Raw genomic sequence first — 22907 nt, 5'->3', positions numbered from 1 at the left:
ATAAAATGTTAATTCTTTTAATGTATTAATTGTTACAAAAGCTTCCTTTTTAGAGTTTCGGTTTGTTCCTTACTTATAGTTCGCTACCATGTACTGCTGGAAAATGTATTTCAGTGATATTTTTAGATCATAGTAGCCTAATGATGCTTTTAGTCTTTAGAAGAAGAACCAAAACAATTTAGAATCTATTACGACTTTTTTCGTCTTCGATAAGTGCGTGGATAAAAATTCTAATTGGCATTTTTTGTTTTTAATTCACAAAATGGTTGGTTTAAGTTTTCTTTTACAAGATACTCAAGCAGGAAGGATGGGGTACATAAACAGGGAGTAGGGCTCGCCTAATGATACTTTTAGTCTTTAGAAGAAGAATCAAAACAATTTAGAATATATGCTGCTTACCTTAGTTTAAGAACTGAAAATCATTCTAAAAAATCTAAATTTGTAACAATGAGTACTTTATTTTGATAATAAGGGAAAATATAAATATTTGTTTAATTGAAAAAAAAAATGTTTTACACTAATTTAGATGCCTAACATAAACTGAATTATTTTTCAAACCAAAAATGCATTTTTGTTACATGCTAAATTTTTGTCTTTTTTTTAAAGGAAGAAGATACGTGCTATAGCCCCCCTTCTGACAAGAAGGCGAGATGGAGCGAATCTGCACTAATACAAGCTGCAAGACCATCAATTATCAAATCCGCTGATAGAACTACACATGACCTGGACCAGCCAATGGCCGCGAATCTTTTAATGACAGGGTCCTCTGACCCCAGTGTTAGCTCCATGCCAGCTGGAAGGAAGTTGAAAAGGGAATGGACTGCTTCATATAATGCCTCAGCTCAGCCTACTGAAGATTGTGAGCTTGACCCCCTTCAAGTTTTGCCAAGGAGTTCAGATATAGAAGCCCAGTCAGAATTTGTAAGTATATACTTAATTTTTTTTTCTATCCCTATTTTCAAAAATAAGGTAAATTTTCTCAGGCGCATAGCTTTTGATGAGTAAAACTTAAAATTTGTTTCTAAAATCTGTTTCATTCTCTTTCATTAACCAAATTAGTGGTATACAATGGAATGATTATCACGCATTTCTATAACAAAAAAAACCTTACCTCGTAACTTCTAACCAAGATGCATTCTAATGCAATAATTCCAATATTCCTTTTAAACAAAAAACTAACTATTTGAAAAAAAAAAAAAAAAACGATTTAATATTTAACAGTTGACAAGAACTATTACACTGATATTTTTGCGCTAAGCCATTTGCACGCATCCGCTAATTATAAGATCTCCCATCGCTTTTTTAATCCGCTTTGAATTCTAAGTGGGCTTCATGCAAAGTGGACTTTAAATAACAGGATGTCTATCTTCGATAAGAAATTAACACAGGAAAAAAGTTTTTTTAATAATTTCCAAATATGTCATCACAGCGATGTCAAGAAACATTATATGGGCGAGCCCGTTTTTGGTCATTTCATTGAAACACTTAGGTGTTTTCGAGAAAGAATTTGAGACTGTTCTATTTGAACAGTGTTGTGAAGTCCGATACCCCCAACTCGAAAGGGTATCGATCCTCCTACCTCGAAGGAAGCTCCCGGTTCCCAAGGGTTCACCCAGGGAGGAGGGGGGGCTCTAAAAAGGACCATCCAACATTTTAATTGCACTTTAATTGTTGATATGGATGGAGAAAAAAGTTCTTTTCTCTTACAATCATTTATTTAGCCCAGGTCAACTTCAAACAAATCCGTTGGCAAAAGACACAGGAAAATACGGATTATTGAGAGGGTAACACCACCAACCGCCGACATATGGGATTCGTGTCCGTTAACTGAAGCTGAGGAGCAAGTGTTAATACAGCATACCACGTCAGTCGAACGATGGTCAAATTTCGTTGAGAGTTATAATGAAGAGGCTCAAACACTCGAATTGGCCCCATATTTTGCATTTTTATTTTTAAAAAATTTTTTTGGAATAAAACCATTAGTTTTTTTTCTATCATTCTCTTGTTCTAACTTACCGTTCTAAGAATAAGACTACATTTTCCTGACTAAAAAAAAAAAAAAAATAAAAAAAAAAAATGGTTATTTTACATAAAAAATAAAACTTTTTTTTTCTACAGATTAAAAATATAGCACCACGAGCGACACCATTGAGTGATGAAGCGACTATATTTACAGAACCAATTCTGTCACCACCAGCAGAGTTCAAGGATGAAGCTACACTAGTTCTAAAGGATATGGAGTGGGATAGAGGGTTCCTTAACGATGTTTTTGGGGAAATGGCCAGCCTGGAGGACTTAAGCTGTGATATTGACATGCTGAATCCGGGGTGGACAGATAGTTTCATGCGTGAATATTTAGATGATGCTACTAGTAAATTTGAGCCGGGTCCTCGTAGTGAAATTCCATTTTAGGAAAATACAGGCTGGCTCAATCAATTTTCTCAAAAAACCTAGGACTATGTGCTGGGGGACCTCATGTCACATCCCTCCAATGCGATTGAACAGACTGGGAGTGGTGTCATTGACAATTCCCTGTCACCCGCCACCATTCCACTTAATGCTATAGATAGAATTAGTAATACAACAGCAACAGTACCCCCTCTTCCGGATTTTTTTCTCTTCGACTCGGAATTTCATAAAACATGAGTCTACTGCATAAAAGAATTTGACTCCTTTAACTCTTGAGTGTTGGGTGATCTAATAAGAGATCCTCTGATAAGTTCACAGTCTTAGAATGTATAGATTCGAATAATTCCTGAAGAGAAAAGGGGTGTGTTGGGAGTGGGGTCAGTTTAAAAGCATCAATAGCACTAAAAATATTTTTTAAATTGAAAATGCGGGTGAGATGTATTCAAAGTACTTGCACACAGATATGTTGGCAATACACCCGAATTTATAAAATTATGGGGAGGTTTTTCTAAATGGGGCTAACCGTATTAAAAGCAAGTGGGAAAATTATAACGAGGGGGGTAGTGAATCTGTGGTTTTATTTATTGAAAGTTGAAATGTTAACATTGGTAGGTTTAAAAAGGATTTTATTGTAAGAAGTGGGCGTAGGGAGAGGGCATTTGAATTAAAATATCACTCAGATTTAGAGGGGTGTAGGGGGATACAACGAATCTGTTTCGATACGAAGCTGCAGTGTTTCAAGTTTGCATTTTGACGTGTGGCATACAGACCTCTGTGTGCTTATACCACTAAGAAAAGTTGGATAGATTGATTGTTCACAGTTTGTAGAGGTCAATGTCTTACACAGTGAACTTTAGTTGCTTCAATGGCTGCTTTTATCTGACAGTAAAGGGGCTCGATATTTTTGAGCGAGCTAATGCACATTTAAAGATTGGTGTCACAATGTTACAGTATGAAACAGAATTTGAAGAGGGTCAGCGTTCCCATAAGAAGGGTGTATTATTTCCAGTGCGGGCTCCTTCAATTGAATCAGTAGAACATTGGGTGTGGCTTCTATACACTCCACCCACAGACTCCGATTCAATTGGTCATTTCAATCCGATTACGGATATTAGTAGGGTTCTAAGTGAGGGTAAAAAGGGGGGCGAGGGGGTGTATGCTATTACTGTCCAACATGTCTCTCAAGATTTCGCTCTGATTTAAAGTTAAAGCATCACATGAAACAATGTAAACGTCATGGATAACAGGCTGTGGAGACGGTCAGCGGAGATAGAGCAACCTTATGTTTTAAAAATTTTCAAAACACGCTCCTGCAGAGCAATAAGATCGCTTTGGACTGCGAGGCTAAGCTGAGAGACGTGTGCGATCCGTCAAATTCAAATCGTGTTAAAATACATGAAGCCATAGGGGTCTCTTACGCTCACGCGCAACGAGATTCCAATGATACCATGCAAGTGTTGGATGTAGTTGAGATGTTGAGTGAAGGTGAAGACTGCATGCGCTCGGCATTGGTCAGTCTAATCAAAACAGCGAGCGGTGTAATTTCGCACCTTCGTTATACAAACTATCCTATGCTCCTATCACCAGATGACATAGTGGCCATTAAAAATCGTAAAATGTGTTGGGTTTGCAAGGGAGAATTTGATGATGGTGTTGGGAATGGTTGGAGGAGGAAGGTGATCGACCATGATCATCTGTGGCAGGAAATTACATCGGGAGGGAGTAACTTTAGAGGGGTATTACACCAGTCATGTAATTTAAACGTTAGACAACAAAATTTCGTACCTGTTTTTTTACTCAATTCCAATTACGACGTAAAGTTTGTTCTTCCGGCGTTGGCCCGCATTGCCAAGGGTGGAGTTGTAGATGACGCATCGATAGATGGTTCTTTTTCATATAATATCAAATTGTAAGTAAGTAACAATCGCTTTCTTGAATTCGCTTCCTGGACACAATACAGATATTTAATTCAAGAAATCATGATAAAATCGTAAGTAAATAATAAACTCTTTATTGTTTTCACCTATTAGATACACAATACGAAAATTTTATTCAAGAAATTATGAAGAAATTGTAAATAGGTAAAAAACTCTTTCTTGAAGTCAGCTCGAAATTTAATTTAGGAGATTATAAAAAAAAAAATTAGACGGTGGTTACGTGCGCGCACGTAACCCCGTCTAAATTTTTTTTTTCATAATTTCCTGAATTAAATTTCGAGCTGACTTCAAGAAAGAGTTTGTTACCTATTTACAATTTCTTCATAATTTCTTGAATGAAATTTCCGTATTGTGTATCCAATAGGTGAAAACAATAAAGAGTTTATTATTTACTTACGATTTTATCATGATTTCTTGAATTAAATATCTGTATTGTGTCCAGGAAGCGAAATCAAGAAAGCGATTGTTACTTACTTACAATTTGATATTATATGACAAAGAACCATCTAGTCATGTATCATACCCAGCCTTATCCAGTGCATGGTTTTAAAGCACTGGTAAAATGAACATTATGTAGTACTGGGAATTTTGTGCAAGAGCCGACGCACAATTTTTTTGTCTCATGTTTGAGTTACATGACCAAGTTGTTATTACTCTCAAACGACTCGCTTCTGTGTTGATTCCCTGCCAAATATGCTCATGGTCAATCACCTTCCTCCTCCCCCATTCCCAACACCATCATCAAATTCTCCCTTGCAAACCCAACACATTTTACGATTTTTAATGGTCACTATGTCATTTGGTGATAGGAACATAGGATAGTCTGTTTAACGAAAGCGCAAAATTACATCGCCCGCTGTTTTGATTACACTGACCAATAACGAGCGCATGAAGTATTCACCGTCATTCAACATCTCCACTACATCCAACACTTTCATGGTATCATTGGAATCTCGTTGCGCGTGAGCGTAAGAGACCCCTATGGCTTCATGTATTTTAACATGATTTGAATTTGACGGATCGCACACGTCTGTCAGCTTAGCCTCGCATTCCAAAGCGATCTTATTGCTCTGCAGGAGCGTGTTTTGAAAATTTTTAAAACGCAAGATCGCTCTATCTCCGCTTACCGTCTCCACAGCCTGGTATCCATGACGTTTACAGTGTTTCATGTGATGCTTTAACTTTAAATCAGAGCGAAATCTTGAGAGACATGTTGGACAGTAATAGCATACACCCCCATGCCCCCCCCCCCTTTTTACCCTCACATAAAACCCTACTAAAATCCGTAATTGGATTGAAATGACCAATTGAATCGGAGTCTGTGGGTGGAGTGTATAGAAGCCACATCCAATGTTGTACTGATTCAATAGAAGGAGCCCGCACTGGAAATAATACCCCCTTCTTATCGGAACGCTGACCCTCTTCAAATTCTGGTTCATACTGTAACACCGTGACACCTATCTTTAAATGTGCATTATCCCGCTCAAAAATATCTATTCCTTTTATTGTCACAGGATATTGATCATTTAAACAATTAAAATTTACTTTCGGGAACTTTGAACTCTCCATACCATTAACTGCCATTTTATCCAACTTCTTCTTAGTGGTATAATCGCGCAGAGGTCTGTGTGCCGCAATTAAAAATGCATACTTGAAACACTGCAGCCTCGTATCGAAACATATTCGTTGTATCCCCCTACATTCCTCTAAATCTGTATGATATTTTCATTCAATTGCCCTCTCCCTACGCCCACTTCTTACAATAAAATCCCTTTTAAACCTACCAATGCTAACATTTCAACTTTCAATAAATAAAACCACAGATTCACTACCCCCCTCGTTATAAATTTCCCCCGTACTTTGTATGATATTACCCCCATTTAGAAAAAATTCCCCAAAATTTGATAAATGCGGGTGAATTTCCAACATATCTATGTTCAAGTATTTTGAATACATCTCACATACATTTTCATTAATAAAAATATTTTTAGTGCTATTGATGCTTTTAAACTGACCCCCACTCCCCACACCCTCATTTATGGTTCAAGAATGGCTCAAATCGTCTCCGTATATGAATGTGTAATGGCCAAGGGATCTGTTATTATATCCCCCGACACTAGAGAGTTGAAAGGGTCACCAAATTTGGTGCTCTAGACCAATGTGTGATGCAAGGCAGAGTTGGAGAGAAAAAAATCCGGAACAGGAGGTACTGTTGCTGTTGTATTACTACTTCTATCTAGAAAATTAAGTGGAATGGTGGTGGGTGACAGAGAATTGTCAATAACACCACTCCCAGTCTATTCAATCACATTGGGGGGATATGGCATGAGGTCCTCTAGTACATATTTCAAGGTGTTTGGGGACAATTGGTCGAGCCAGCCTGTATTGTCCTCTGATGGAATTTCGTTATGAGGACCCGGTTCAGATTTACTTGTAACATCACCTACATATTCACGCATGAAACTATCTGTCCACCCCGGATCATCAAGCATGTCAATATCACAGCTTAAGTCCTCCAGGCTGGCCATTTCCCCAAGAACATCGTTAAGGAACCCTCTATCCCACTCCAAATCCTCTAGAACTAGTGTAGGTTCATCCCTGAACTCTGCTGGTGGTGACAGAATTGGTTCTGTAAATATACTTGCTTCATCACTCAATGGTGTCGCTGGTGGTGCTATATTTTTAATCTGTAGAAAAAAAGTTTTATTTTTTATGTAAAATAACCATTTTTTTTTTTTTTTTTTTTTTTTTTTTTTTTTTTGTCAGGAAAATGTTGTGTTACCCTTTGAAGGGTAAGTTAGAACAAGAGAATGATAAAAAAAAAACTAATTCTTTTATTCCAAACTTTTTTTAAAACAAATATGCAAAATATGGGTCCAATTCGAGTGTTTGACCCTCTTCATTATAACTCTCAATGGAATTTGACCATCGTTCGACTGATGTGGTATGCTGTATGAACACTTTCTCCTCAGCTTCAGTTAACGGACACGAATCCCAAATGGCGGAGGTTGACTGTGTTACCTTCTCAATACTTCGAATTTTTCTATGTCTTTAGCCAACGGATTTGTTTGAAGTTAACCTGGGCTAAATAAATGATTTTAATAGAGAATAAATTTTTTCTCCATCCATGTCAACAATTAAAGTGCAATTAAAATGATGGATGGTCCTTTTTTAGAGCCCCCTCCCCCTCCCTCCCCCCTCCTCCCTGGGAGAACCCTTGGGAACCGGGAGCTTCCTTCGAGGTAGGAGGATCGATACCCTTTCGAGTTGGGGGTATCGGACTTCACAACACTGTTCAAATAGAACTGTCTCAAATTCTTTCTCGAAAACACCTAAGTGTTTCAATGAAATGACCAAAAACGGGCTCGCCCAAATACGGTTTCTTGACATCGCTGTGATGACATATTTGGAAATTATTAAAAAAACTTTTTTCCTGTGTTAATTTCTTATCGAAGATAGACATCCTGTTATTTAAAGTCCACTTTGCATGAAGCCCACTTAGAATTCAAATCGGATTAAAAAATCGATGGGAGATCTGATAAGTAGCGGATGCGTGCAAATGGCTTAGCGCAAAAATACCAGTGTAAAAGTGCTTGCCAACTGTGAAGTAGCAAATCGTTTTTTTTTTGTTTTTTTTTTCAAAATTTTAGTTTTTTTTGTTTAAAATGGAATTTGGTATTATTTCATTAGAATGCATCTTTGTTATAAGTTACGAGGTAAGGTTTTTTTTTTTATAGAAATGCGTGATAAGCTTTCCTTTATATATCACTAATTTGGTTAATTAAAGAAAATGAAATAGATTTTAGAAACAAATTTTAAGTTTTTACTCATCAAAAGCTATGCGCCTGAGAAAATTTACATTATTATTGAAAATAGGGATAGAAAAAAAAATTATGTATATACTTACAAATTCTGACTGGGCTTCTATATCTGAACTCCTTGGAAAAACTTGAAGGGGGTCAGGCTCACAATCTTCAGTAGGCTGAGCTGAGGCATTATATGAAGCAGTCCATTCCCTTTTCAACTTCCTTCCAGCTGGCATGGAGCTAACACTGGGGTCAGAGGACCCTGTCACTATAAGTTTCGTAGCCATAGTATGGTCCGGGTCATGTATAGTTCTAGAAGCGAATTTGATAATTGATGGTCTTGCAGCTTGCATTAGTGCAGGTTCGCTCCATCTCGCCTTCTTGTCAGAAGGGGGGTTATAGCACGTATCTTCTTCCTTTAAAAAAAGACAAAAATTTAGCATGTAACAAAAATGCATTTTGGGTTTGGAAAATAATTAAGTTTATGTTAGGCATTTAAAGTAGTGTAAAACATTTTTTTTTTCAATTAAATAAATATTTATATTTTCCTTTATTATCAAAATAAAATACTCATTGTTACAAATTTAGATTTTTTAGAATGATTTTCAGCTCTTAAACTAAGGTAAGCAGCATAGATTCTAAATTGTTTTGGTTCTTCTTCTAAAGACTAAAAGCATCATTAGGCGAGCCCTACTCCCTGTCTATGTACCCCATCCTTCCTGCTTGAGTATCTTGTAAAAGAAAACTTAAACCAACCATTTTGTGAATTAAAAAAACAAAAAATGCCAATTAGAATTTTTATCCACGCACTTATCGAAGACGAAAGAAGTCGTAATAGATTCTAAATTGTTTTGGTTCTTCTTCTAAAGACTAAAAGCATCATTAGGCTACTATGATCTAAAAATATCACTGAAATACATTTTCCAGCAGTACATGGTAACGAACTATAAGTAAGGAACAAACCGAAACTCTAAAAAGGAAGCTTTTGTAACAATTAATACATTAAAAGAATCAACATTTTATTCTAACACCAAATTACTAATCGAGAGCTATGAACTTTTTCAAAAACACCCATAAACTTGTTATCTTATATTGATAAAAATCGCCTCTTAAATGCAGCCGGTCCGTTAATTATTTAAAAAAAAACCCCTAAAAAAAAAAGCAACTGATCTTGATAAAAAGGAAGCTTTTGTAAAATTTAAAACATTAAAATAATCAAAAGTTTAATAAAATCCCAAATTACCGATCGAAAGCTAAGCACTTTTTTCAAAAACATCTCTAAAAAGGCCCACTGATCTTGATAAAAATCGCACCGTAAATTTCAGCCTATAAGGGAACTATGTAGGGGTTTCAGCTCCTAAAAACAATAGGCTTCTAAGTGCATAAGTACCCTTAGTTCTAGTGTAAGGAAAGAATTTCTTCCTTAACTTAATGACAAGACAATTTCTTTTTATTATAATAATGAGAAAATTTTACTCACCAGAAATTGCTTAGAATTATCCATTTTCTATGTAAATGTTTACAAAAAATGTCACTAGTGCTATGTTCAATAAACTATTCAGAACTGTTGAAGAATCTAATTTGAAACCCGAATATATACAAAAAAATAATTGGCAACTAAAAAGACACACCGGTTTTTCCGACACGGACTTAACCTAAAAAAAAACTTGTATATCATGAAATAGAAATTCAGTTAATTGTGTCAGAAAAAACTTGAACCAAAACAGATAATACCCAACCTGTTTGGTACGGTGGGCACACGCAAAGTATATAGCTTCAAGCAAATTCCATATGATATTTCAAATTGCTATAGCTTCTATAGAAATGGTACCTCTTTGCAAATGACCCTGGTAACCCAATTACTTGAAAATATACACACATATCCATGCCTCAGGCGTAGGTTTCCTTGTCCCTTTTCAATGCATTGGGGCTTTACTACTGTGGAGAAAGGCCAAACCTTCAGCTACAACAATACTTTATAAGCCATATAAGCAGCTCATTAAAACAACCTTAAAGAATGAGTAGGCTATTATTTTCTATTAGCTGGTACCCACGCGATATATTATGCTAAAAGAAACTAAGCAAATGGGTATCTAGCTATAGAGAAATGGATCGCAAAGCGTGGTTTGTCATTGCGTTTACAATATTTAAACTATTGTTTTTTGGGGTATCTAGGTTACCTAGGTTAGGTTAGGTTACGTATATAATATATACAATGCTTTACCCCCATCTTCCTAATGTGTAAATATGTAGTCAAATTTGTTTCTAAACCATTATATTTTCATCATATAACAGATACCCGTTTGACTTAGTTTCCTACAGCACAATATATCGCGTGGGTACCAGCTAATACATAAGTACCGTTTTCTATTCTGGATGGATCGACAGGGTCGTATCTAATATTTTTTTTTTGGGGGGGGGGGAGATCAAACAGTTCGTGGTAACGAACTGTAAGTAAGGAGCGACACGGCTCAATGGTAACCGAAACTGTAGAAAACGCAATTTTGAAACCAATAGATACATCAAAAGAATTAGATTTTAATGTTGATTTCAAATATATAAGTTTAATCAAGTTTAGTCCTACCTATCAAAAGTTACGCGCCTGAGAAAATTTGGCTGATTTTCGAAAAAAGGGGGAAAGATTCCCTAAAAGTTACAAAACCTTAATGAAGATCACACCATCATATTCAACGTATCAGAGAACCCTACTGCAGCGGTTTCAAGCTCCTATCTACAAAAATGTGGAATTTTGCATTTTTTTTTTTTTTGCCAGAAGAAAGATAACGTATTCCGATTTATTTGTTTGTATTTTTTTCCCCAGGGGTGTCCTCGTCGACCCACTGGTCCTATAATACGGGGGGGGGCACATTCAAACAGACATTAAAATTTCTAGTGCCCTCTCTAAACGACAAAAAAATGAAGGGCAACCAGGCCCCCTCTCATGCTTATTTTTTTCCCAAAGTCACCCGATCAAAATTTTTAGATAGCCATTTTGTTCAGCATGGTCAAAAATATGATAACTATGTCTTTTAGGATGATTTAATCCCCCGATGTCCCCGGGGGGAGGGCTGAAAGTTATGAACTTTACCTAATGTTAACATATAGTATTGGTTATTGGGAGGTATACAGACGTTTTCAGGGGGGATTTTTTCTGGTAGTGGGGGTGGGGGTGGGTCGGAGGTTATGTGGGAGGATCTTTCCATGAAGGAAGTTTTCATAGGGGAAGGGACATTGCTATGAAGAGGGCGCCGGATTTCCCAGCATTATTTAAAAAAAGATCAGAAATTATATATAAAAAAAGTTTTTCAACTGAAAGTAAGGAGCAACATCAAAACTTAAAACGACAGAAAACATTACGTATATGATTGGGTTCACCCCCTAGTCAATACCTCTCTCTTTAAGCCAAAGATTATTTAGTACTTTCATAAGAGCTATTTATTCTAATTAACGGCATTTGTTATTAAGGGGTTATTTCTAAAGAATTGGAACAAAATTTGAACTTTAGCTTAAAGAGCAAGGTATTGACTAGGGGGCGAACCCTCTAATATACGTATTAAAAATATATGAAAATACAAGTTCGTTGCGTAAGTTAATTCGTAAGTTATGTATATTTATTACTAATAAAAACGTTCGTAAACAAAATTAAACATGTTTAGAGAAAGCCATTTAGCCAAATAAAAGTAAAATTAATATTCAAATTTTTTTTTAATTATTGATGTACGGTGAGTCAAAATCAAAACCTACATTAATACAAAAACGTACAGAAATTAAATAAAAAAAACAAGTTTTTTTAACTGAAAGTAAGAGACGACCTTAAAGCTTAAAACGAACATAAATCATTCCGTATATGAAATGGGTTATCCCCTCCTCATCGCCTTGCTTTTTGCGCTAAAGTTTTATTTTCTCACAACTCTATTTTTTTTTAAACAATGAAAAACTTTAGCGTAAAGAGCGAGGCGTTGAGGAGGGGACAGCCCCTTTCATATACGGAATAATTTCTGTTCGTTTTAAGTTTTAACGTCGTTCCTTACTTTCAGTTAAAAAAAAATTGTTTTTTTATTTAATAAGTTTAAAGAACGCATCAGAATCTGTTTATATTCATTTTTGTTACGTTTTTACTTGTCGGACAAACATTTCAGGGGGAGGGAAAATTCCCCCCCCTGGCTATAACAGAAGAATTCTAAGTTTTCGGTGTAGAATGTCCAACAGTCCATATATCCTAAATAGCGGTGTTACAAAGCCATTGAGTCCTCGCTGATCAATGAAGCTCAGTTACTTTTTGTCATTTTTCAAGTATATCTTATTACGCGTTGCTTGAGGCTTATACTGAATCTTACTATTAGCATCTTCAACCGTTCTGTTTTAAATTCAGTTTTATGAATGATTTGTTCGAAAAAACATCGAAGTGTAATAACCTACTCACTGAATTTTAACACATTACAGATAATTAGGAGAATATATTTGTGTATGAGTTGATTTTGGTAAACATTACCTCAGCCATTTATATGGTATCATTCATCCCTCTCTGTGCCCAGTTGCAATGGCTGTTATTTTAGGTAGAATATACGAGATTTAAGCCTATCGTATATCATTTCGATGCATTAAATTTGGGAGTAGCCTACTATGTGAACGACCTTTAGCTAGTGGTCTAAAAGTGAAATTGAGGGTTTGTTGTCACTTTTGTGCAAATCAAGATCACTGAAGATGGTGATTCTTCAAGCAACACAAGACATTGGGATAGATAACTATGGATTTAAGCATTCAGTTGAAACTTTACAAGATGTCAAAGCTAAGGAAGAGGTGAGAACAAAAATCGAGAGTTGAGCTTATGGTTTTGAGTACCCCAAATAGAGTACCAAAAGAAAAGGTTATTGCAACCAAACTTTTCTTAGCCCGTGTAGCCTCTAGTGCTGGATTGAGGTTCTACCCCTTCCTCCCCTTCTCTCCATTGCTTTGAATATTGTGTCATAAAATTCGTGAGTCAATATAGGGTAAAATTGGAGTTTAGAGGCTTTTCGCCGACTGGGAAACTTAATGAGCGTTAAGTAGCTACATCAATGATTAGGGCCTAAAGAGGTTTTTGAAAGTACATACCTCCACTCTTCTCCCCTATGGGCCACTGATCTTTCATGAAGGTAAAAGGCAATCCTGCTGCAGGATCCCTCTTGTGAAGGGGACGCTACAATAACAAAAGAGCAATAGCCTAGTAATAGCCTGAGAAAATTTGGCTGATTTTCAAAAAAAGGGGGAAAGACCCCCTAAAAGTTATAGAACCTTAATGAAAATCACACCATCATATTCAGCGTATGAGAGAACCCTACTGTAGAGGTTTCAAGCTCCTATCTACAAAAAGTGGAATTTTCCATTATTTGCCACAAGAAAGATCACGGATGCGTTTTTATTTGTTTTTTGTTGTTTTTTTTCGCCAGGGGTGATCGTATCGACCCAGTGGTCCTATAATATCGTGGGAGGGCTCATTGGAACGGAAATCAAAAGTTCTAGTGCCCGTTTTAAGTGACAAAAAATGGAGGGCAACTAGGCCCCCTCCGACGCTCATTTTTTCCCAAAGTCACCCGATCAAAATTTTTAGATAGCCATTTTGTTCAGCATGGTCAAAAATATGATAACTACGTCTTTTAGGATGACTTAGTTCCCCGATGTCCCCGGGGGGAGGGCTGAAAGTTATGAACTCTACCCAATGTTACCCTATAGTATTGGTTATTGGGAGGTATACAGACGTTTTCAGGGGGGATTTTTTCTGGTAGTGGGGGTGGGGGGGGGTCGGAGGGTATGTGGGAGGATCTTTCCATGAAGGAAGTTTTCATAGGGGAAGGGACATTGCTATGAAGAGGGCGCCGGATTTCCCAGCATTATTTAAAAAAAGATCAGAAATTATATATAAAAAAAAAGGTTTTCAACTGAAAGTAAGGAGCAACATCAAAACTTAAAACGACAGAAAACATTACGTATATGATTGGGTTCACCCCTAGTCAATACCTCTCTCTTTAAGCCAAAGATTATTTGGTACTTTCAGAAGAGCTATTTATTCTAATTAACGGCATTTGTGATTAAGGGGTTATTTTTAAAGAATTGGAACAAAATTTGAACTTTAGCTTAAAGAACAAGGTATTGACTAGGGGGCGAACCCTCTAATACACGTATTAAAAATATATGAATATAGAAGTTCGTCGCGTAAGTTAATTCGTAAGTTACGTATATTTATTACTAATAAAAACGTTCGTAAACAAAATTAAACATGTTTAGAGAAAGCCATTTAGCCAAATAAAAGTAAAATTAATATTCAAATTTTGTTTTAATTATTGATGTACGGTGAGTCAAAATCAAAACCTACATTAATTCAAAAACGTACAAAAATGGCATGGTCGAAAATATAATAACTATGTCTTTTAGGATGACTTAATCCCTCGAAACCCCCAGGTGGAGGGCTGAAAGTTATGAGCTTTACCCAATGTTAACATATAGGCCTAGTATTGGTTATTGGGAAGTATACAGAAATTTTTAGGAAGTTTTTTTTCTGGTAGTAGGGGGGTCGGTGGGTTGGGGGTTATGTTGGAGGATCTTTCCATGAAGGAAGTTTTCATGGGGGAAGGGAAATTGCTATGAAGGGGGCGCCAGACTTGCCAGCATTATTTATTGGTTATTAGGAAGTATACAGACATTTTCAGGAAGGATTTTTTTTCTGGAGGGGGGGGGCTGGAGGAGGGGGTTATTCTGGATAATATTTCCGTGGAGGATGTTTCTTTGGGGTAAGGGATATTTCTATGAAGGGGGCGCCGGATTTCCAAGCATTATTTAAAAAACGATCAGAAATTAAATAAAAAAAAAAGTTTTTTCAACTGAAAGTAAGAAGGAACATTAGAAATTAAAACCAACAGAAATTATAACACATATGACGGGGCTCTCCCCAAAGTCAATATCCCGCTCGTTACGTGCTACAGTTTTTTTCAGTGCTTTCAAAAGATCTATCTATTCTAAATAAACGGCCTTTTTGATTCAGGGTTTTGTTAATCAAATTTTTTTTTAAATTTTAACGTAAAGAGCGGGGTATTGAATAGGGGGAGAACCCCCTTATATGCGTAATAACATATATGTAATAAAAAAAAACAATAAAAAAAAACAAGCGATACGGATCAACAGTAATCGAAGCTTTAAAAAACGGAACTTTGATGTCAATAAATGTATCAAAAGAATTTGTTTATAATGCTGATTCTAAATATATAAATTTTATTAAGTTTACTATTACTCATCAAAGGCTACGAGCCTGAGAAAATTTACCCGATTTTTTAAAGAGGGGGAAACATCCCCTACAAGTGAAAGAATTTTAATGAAAATACCACATTCAGATTCAGCGTATCAGAAAACCCTATTACATAGTTTTCAAGCTCATATCTGCAAAAATCTGCAACTTTGTATTTTTTGCCAGAAGAAAAATATACGAATATAGAAGTTAGTTACGTAAGTTAATTTGTAAATTACGCCCTAACCAAATTTAGAGACATCCATTTAGCAAAAGAAAAGTAAAATTTTTATGCAAATTTAGCTTACTTATTCAATGACGGTGAGCCAAAATAAAACCTGCATTAACTAAGAAACGATCAGAAATTAAATAAAAAAAACAAGTTTTTTAAACTGAAAGTAAGGAGCGACATTAAGGAAACTTAAGGAAACTTAAAACGAACAGAAATTATTCCGTATATGAAAGGGGCCGTCCCCTCCTCAACGCCTCGCTCTTTACGCTAAAGTTTGACTCTGTCTCACTACTTTATTTTTTAAAACAATAAAAAACTTTAGCGTAAAGAGCGAAGCGTTGAGGAGGGGACAGCCCCTTTCATATACGGAATAATTTCTGTTCGTTTTAAGTTTTAATGTCGCTCCTTACTTTCAGTTTAAAAAACTTGTTTTTTTTATATTTTACTCTAAAGTTTGACTTTAGAGTAGGCCTTTGTTTATCTTGGACTCAATGCTGTCTCCAGGATTTGAGCCGGGGTTTGGAATTGGTTCAAGTTCAGACAGACTTTCTTTGAATCTGTTAAAGTTTACAAGTAGGTAGGGAAGGCGTCGAGGTTTGAGGTTGAATGAACCTTCCAGAACGGTTATTACGACTGTCAATTCATGCGCGAAAGGTTTTTCCTGCAAAATTCCATTATCTAAGCTTTTCCTCAGCTCAGAAAGATGTTGTGCTAGAGGAATGATCATTACAGAAATGGAACCCTGACACTGCAGCTCAGAGAATTTGAATCGGATTATAAACCAAATTTGAGTTTATGTTCTAAGTTAGTAGGACAACTTACATTGGAGACAGTTACATTTCAAAAGCAGTATATTGGCTTCAGACAGCTCAACTACAACCATGCACAGACACGAGCATGTATTTCCAAAAGAGGGAATTTCCAAAAAAAATCTGAAAACAGACGAATGCTATAGGCCTAGAAATATATAAGAATCGAATAAAATATCTGGTACTGGTGCATTATACCTAACACAGTGCTATATACTGTCCAAGGAATGCATACATGAAGACCCGTAAAACGGTATTTGCTATCTAAATTGATCGCAAAGCGTGGTTTCTTTATTGAATTTACAATGTTTAATCTGTTGTTTTTTGGGGTTTTTTTGAGGGGGGGAAGGTACCTAGGTTAGGTTAGGTTACGTATTTAATATATGCTGTGCTTTACCCCCCAGCCTTCTAATGTGCAAATATATAGCCCAAATTTGTTTCTAAACTATTATATATTCATCCTGTTTTATTTTCTTTCATTAGTATTACCAAACTTGACTTCTTTCGTGTGTTAGGCATAATACACCAGTACCAAATGTCTTCTTGGTCTAAAAGACCTTTTCAGGTCTTTATTCGGTACTTGTCAATTAGCTGGAACCCACGCGATATATTGTATACGGAAGATGCGTAAGAAACTAGTCAAACGGGATTCTTTCAATAAAGGATTGGATTGCAAACCGTGGTTTGTCATTGAGTTTACACTATTTAAACTTTTGTTTTCTGGGGTTTAGGGGGGGGGAAGGTTCCTAGGTTAGGTTGGGTTACGTATTTAATATATGCTATACTTTACCTCGCACCCCCTGATGTGCAAATATATAGCCCAAATTTGTTTCGAAACTATTATATTTTCGTCATATTTTGTTTTATTTCATTAGCATTAACCAAACTTGACTTCTTGCGTTGGTTCCAGCTAATTGACAAATTAGTACCCTCTTTATTCGGTCTGTTGATACGTTTCTGAAAGATATATCCCGGTAAATTACGGTAAGCGGGCTTTTTGGAAGCTTAGAAATTTGTTGCACTAGGTGAATTAAAATTTCAGAAATGGATATAATCTCTGACACAAAATGTTTTCTATAGTTAATGCATAAAATTCTGCAAAAGTATACAACGGTGCTGATGAACTGTAGCCTAAACTAAATAAAAATTTTGAGTTTGCAGCAAATTTATTTTTAAAGGGGCTAGAGGCTGGAAGCTCACTTCAGACATGTACGCAAGCGAAGGGGCTTTGGTACCCTCTGGCCCCCCTCGGTTAAAATAAACACTAATGCATTGCAGCTAAAATGTGTCAGGACCGTGAATCGAATCTTCTACTGAGCTAAAGACCTCTGATCATGTTAAATCAAACAGTTAACTGTATGTAAGAAGCGACCCGGCTCAGTAGTAACCGAAACTCTAAAAAACAGAATTTTGATACCAATAGATACATAAAAAGAATCATATTTTTATGCTGATTTCAAATATGTAAGTGTCATCAAGTTTAGTCTTACCCATCAAAAGTTAAGCGCCTTGCAAGTTATGTTCCCCGCATTATTTAAAAAACGACCAGAAAGTAAAAAAAACAAAACATTATTTTAACTGAAAGTAAGGAGCAACATCGAAACTTAAAACGAACAGAAATTACAACGTATATGATTGTGTTCGCCCCCTAGTCATTACCTCGCTCTTTACGCTAAAGTTTTTTTTTGTACTTTCATCAGAGATATTTATTCTAATTAACGGCCTTTGTGATTAAGGGGTCATTCTTAAAGAATTGGAACAAAATATAAACTTTAGCGTAAAGAGCGAGGTACTGACTAGGGGGCGAACTCCCTAATATACGTAATAAAAATATACAAATATAGAAGTTCGTTAAATAAGTTAATTCGTAAGTTACGTCAGAGCAAATTTCGAAAAAGCCATTTAGCCAAAAAAAAGTAAAATTCATATACAAATTTCGTTTTAATTATTTATTTATTCATACAAAATAATCATGAAATGTCCTCTTCAGATCCAAAACGACAGTCAATCATTGAACTGAGCTGATTGTGCAGACGTGATGCCAAATTAAACGAAAAAAATGAATAAATAAATAAAACAATCTAGAAATGCTTTACTTTTATATTGTTGAAAGTGTCCTTAAAAGGTTTGCTTTTACCGTGTCAAAACTCCTATAATGTTTTGTGTTTTCAGTAAAGGGCTAGTTTTCTATAATCCTACAAACATAGGGAAATATCACCAGTTGATTTATTTACACTAGTTTTATTGATATATGTTAGATAAGCTGTGAAGCAATAATTTTTGTTCGTTTTAAGTTCTAACTTCCCTCTTTACTTCCTTCGGAAAAGCTTTGTTTTTTCAAATTAATATTAATAAGGGCAGAACCAACGAATATTGCAACCCTCGAATTCTCGTGTGCTTTCATTATTGATTTAGATATTTGCTACAAGTTTGGGTAGTCACTTTAATTTTCCGGATGGAGTGCGTTGGATGCTAATTAAAGAGTGTTAAATGGTGCCAAAAACTGTTTCAGAAATTATTGTCTGACAAGATAATGCACGAGAAACACGGAAAACTAATAGATCAATTCAGTAATCTGCGAGTCAGCTAAAATTAAGTGAATCTAAAAATATTTGTTGGATTTTATTTCGCTGGGTTTCGAAGGCTGTCCCTTGAGAGTAATTTGTTTCAACTTTGTTCAGATCGGAAGTTGAGCTAGTAGTACCGTTTGATTGATTTTTCTATGCGTTATTTGATTCTATTATTAGAATGCCTTTTAGTCTGAAACCCTGTCTTCATTATGGCCCCCTGCCTTCATTTTTACACGCGATTGAATAAATAAAAAAAAGAAGTTTTTTCAACTGTTCAGAGTAAGTTTTTCAAAATAAGGAGCAACATTAAAACTTAAAACGAACATAACTTATTACGTATAAGAGGGGTTTTTTCCTCTGCTCAACACCTCGCTCTTATCGCTAAAGATTTTTTTGTGCTTTTAAAAAAGCTTCTTGTTGTTCTAATTAAACGACCCTTGTGTTTCAGAAGTCGCTTTTAAGGAATTGACACAAAACAAAAACTTTCAACAATGCTGAACAAAATGGCTATCTCAAAATTTTGATCAGCTGATTTTGGGGGATAGGGGCATGGGAGGGTGCATAGTTGCCCTCTAATCTTGTTTGTCACTTAAAGAGAGGTCTATAACTTTTAATTTCCGTTCGAATGAGCCCTCTGCCGATATTCTAGGACCACTGAGTCGATACGATCACCCCTGGGAAAAAACAACAACAAACAAATAAACACACATCTGTGGTCTTTTTCTGAAAAAATAACACAAATTCCACATTTTTGCAGATAGGAGATTGAAAGCTCTGCAGAATGGTTCTCTGATTGAATCTCACGGTGCGATTTTCATCAAGACACTTTGACTTTAGAGGGTGTTTCCCCCATTTTTGAAAATCAGGCACAATATTTGCAGGTTCGTAATCTTTGATGGGTAATTATAAACTTAATAAAACTTTTATATTTGGAATGAACATAATAAGCTGATAATCTTGATATATCTATTGCTTCAAAATTTCGTTTTTTAGATTTTCGGTTACTATACAGCCGCGTCGTGCAGCCTTACTTACAGTTCATTACCATGAACTGTTTGATGCCAGCCGAGTAAAAGCTGTATTTCATTTAACGTGTTTTTATTTTACTGAAAAAAGTCACAGTCATTGCCTTTTTTTTAATAAAAAAAGGTCAAAAATCAGTTTTATCTTATTTGGCTTCTGAGCCAAAAAAATCACCAATGGAGACTGGATCTGCAACGAGAAAACAAAAAACGTGAGTGAATCAAACAGTTCGTGGTAACGAACTGTAAGTAAGGAGCGACCCGGCTCAATGGTAACCGAAACTCTAGAAAACGGTATTTTGATACAAATAGATACATCAAAAGAATTATATTTTAATGCTGATTTCAAATATATAAGTTTCATCAAGTTTAATTCTACCCATCAAAAGCTAGGCGCCTGAGAAAATTTGGCTGATTTTCAAAAAAAGGGGGAAAGACCCCCTAAAAATTATAGAACCTTAATGAAAATCGCATCATCATATTCCGCGTATCAGAGAACCCTACTATAGAGGTTTCAAGCACCTATCTACAAAAATGTGGAATTTTGCATTTTTTGCCATAAGAAAGATCACGGGTGCGTGTTTATTTGTTTGTTTGTTTGTTTTTTCCCCAGGGGTGATCGTATCGACCCCGTCGTCCTAAAATATCGTGGGAGGGCTCAATTGAATGGAAATTAAAAGTTCTAGTACCCTTTTTAAGTGACCGAAAAAATGGAGGGTAACTAGGCCCCCTCCCACGCTCATTTTTTTCCCAAAGTCACCTGATCAAAATTTTGAAATAGCCATTTTGTTCAGCATTGTCGAAAATATTATGTCTGTATGTTAAATATTATAAGTATGTCTTTTAGGATGACTTAATCCCCCGAAGTTCCCGGGGGAGGGCTGAAAGTTATTAATTTTACCCAATGTTAACATATTGTATTGGTTATTTGTATGTATACCGAGTTTTTCAGGGGAGTTTTTTCGTGTTAGTGGGGGTGTGGGTGGGTCGGGGGTTTTGTGGGAGGATCTTTCCATGAAGGAAGTTTTCATGGGGGAAGGGACATTGCTATGAAGGGGACGCCGGACTTCCCAGCATTATCTAAAAAAAGATCAGAAATTTAATATAAAAAAACAAGTATTTCAACTGCAACAGCAGCAACATTGAAACTTTAAACGAACAGAAAATATTACATATATGATTGGGTTCACCCCATAGTCAATGCCTCGCTCTTTAAGCCAAAGATTTTTTAGTACTTTCATAAGAGCTATTTATTCTAATTAACGGCCTTTGTGATTAAGCGGTAATTTTTAAAGAATTGGAACAAAATTCGAACTTTCGCTTAAAGAGCAAGGTATTGACTAGGGGACAAACCCCATAATAAACGTATTAAAAATATATGAATATAGAAGTTCGATACGTAAGTTAATTCGTAAGTTACGTATATTTATTACTAATAAAAACGTTCGTAAATAAAATTAAACAAGTTTCGAGAAAGCCATTTAACTAAATAAACGTAAATTAATATGAAAATTTTGTTTTAATTATTCATATACGGTGAGCCAAGATCAAAACCTGAATTTATTCAAAAACGTTCAAAAATTAAATAAAAAAAACAAGTTTTTTAAACTGAAAGTAAGGAGCGAAATTAAAACTTAAAACGAACAGAAATTATTCCGTATATGGAAGGGACTGTCCCCTCCTCAATGCCTCGCTCTTTACGCTAAAGTTTGACTCTGTCTCACAACTTTATTTTTTAAAACAAAAAAAAACTTTAGCGTAAAGAGCGAGGCGTTGAGGAGGGGACAGTCCCTTTACTGTCGCTCCTTACTTTCAGTTTAAAAAACTTGTTTTTTTTTTTATTAATTTACCTGAAAAAGCCATAGCGAAGACATGGCTTGGCCTATGGAGCCTGAAGCAGGATGTAGGTATAGGGGGCGATTCAACAGACTAGGGGTCGAAGTTGGTCAAAACATTTTAATGTCTTTTTCCGAAGGCCGTTTAAGTTATTGATTTTTTTGTTTCAATCCGATATAGATAGCACACGAATATTAAATTACAACGCAGAAAATGAAGAACATTTCATTAATCTGTTGCTTACAACATAATAAGGCTCAACTGATAAAACAGAAAATTAGGCTCAAAATGCTAAATATACCTTATAAGGGATTCTTGAGCTGATTTACTTTTTTAGACCCATTTGAGGGGTCGTGCCTGTAAAGAGGTTGAGAAACTGTGGTTTAAAGGCTCATGAAAAACCCAAAGCAAATATTTCCATCAAATTCATAAATATAGAGAATACTCAGCAGTCTGTTCACTTCAGTCTTACCAAAATCGCTTGTTTGAAGGAATAATAGCCTAGTGTTGCTGAACAGAACAATAGGAATAAAAAGAACAATAAGGGATGAAGAATAAAGAAAAGAATCAAAAGTTCAATAACAAAAGATTAAAAATAAATATTTAATAATTTTAGCATCAGAATTCAGGGCATATACGAATGACAAAGCTGCCAATACAATATCTTTGGAAAGAAAACTCGAAAGGAAAAGATCCAAGCACAAACACACATGGGCGCCCATAAGCTGAATTTCAGGGGGGGGGCAAACCTCATCTAATTGGCACTTTTAATGCTATATAATAGAAATTTCAGAACAAAAATATAAAAATAAGGCAGCATCATTCAGCCAGTTGGGGGGGAGGGGGCGGGAGCCCCCCCCCCTGCCCCCCGATATGGGCGCCCATGCACACACAGGATTTTTTTCTTAGAAGGGAGCTGTAATAAAATTAAATATATTTGATTTTTTGAACAAGAAGTACTCAGAAATTTGGGAAAATTGGACTTTTTTTGGGGGGGGGGGGGGGTAAGACCCTCACTTGCGTCCATG

The 22907-nt window shown here is 35.8% G+C and overlaps 1 protein-coding gene across 5 annotated transcripts in view; it reads left to right on the top strand.

Annotated features, from left to right (window-relative positions):
- Positions 1 to 22907, top strand: part of DAAM (disheveled-associated activator of morphogenesis-like protein) — a 259934-nt gene that overhangs the window by 87783 nt on the left and 149244 nt on the right. The window contains exon 1 of one of the 5 annotated variants that reach the window (XM_089092498.1): positions 12551 to 12952. The exons of the other annotated variants lie outside the window; for them this stretch is intronic. Coding sequence (XP_088948624.1) covers positions 12857 to 12952 — 96 coding nt within the window. The 5' untranslated portion in view covers positions 12551 to 12856. Of the gene's footprint in view, positions 1 to 12550; positions 12953 to 22907 lie in introns of those variants that run through there. 5 annotated transcript variants of the gene reach the window in all.

Source organism: Artemia sp. Qi Xiang Cuo, chromosome 7 (genome assembly GCF_049724085.1).
Source record: "Artemia sp. Qi Xiang Cuo chromosome 7, ASM4972408v1, whole genome shotgun sequence".
NCBI classification, from domain to species: Eukaryota; Metazoa; Arthropoda; class Branchiopoda; order Anostraca; family Artemiidae; genus Artemia; species Artemia sp. Qi Xiang Cuo.
This window is presented reverse-complemented; position numbering and strand designations above follow the sequence as displayed.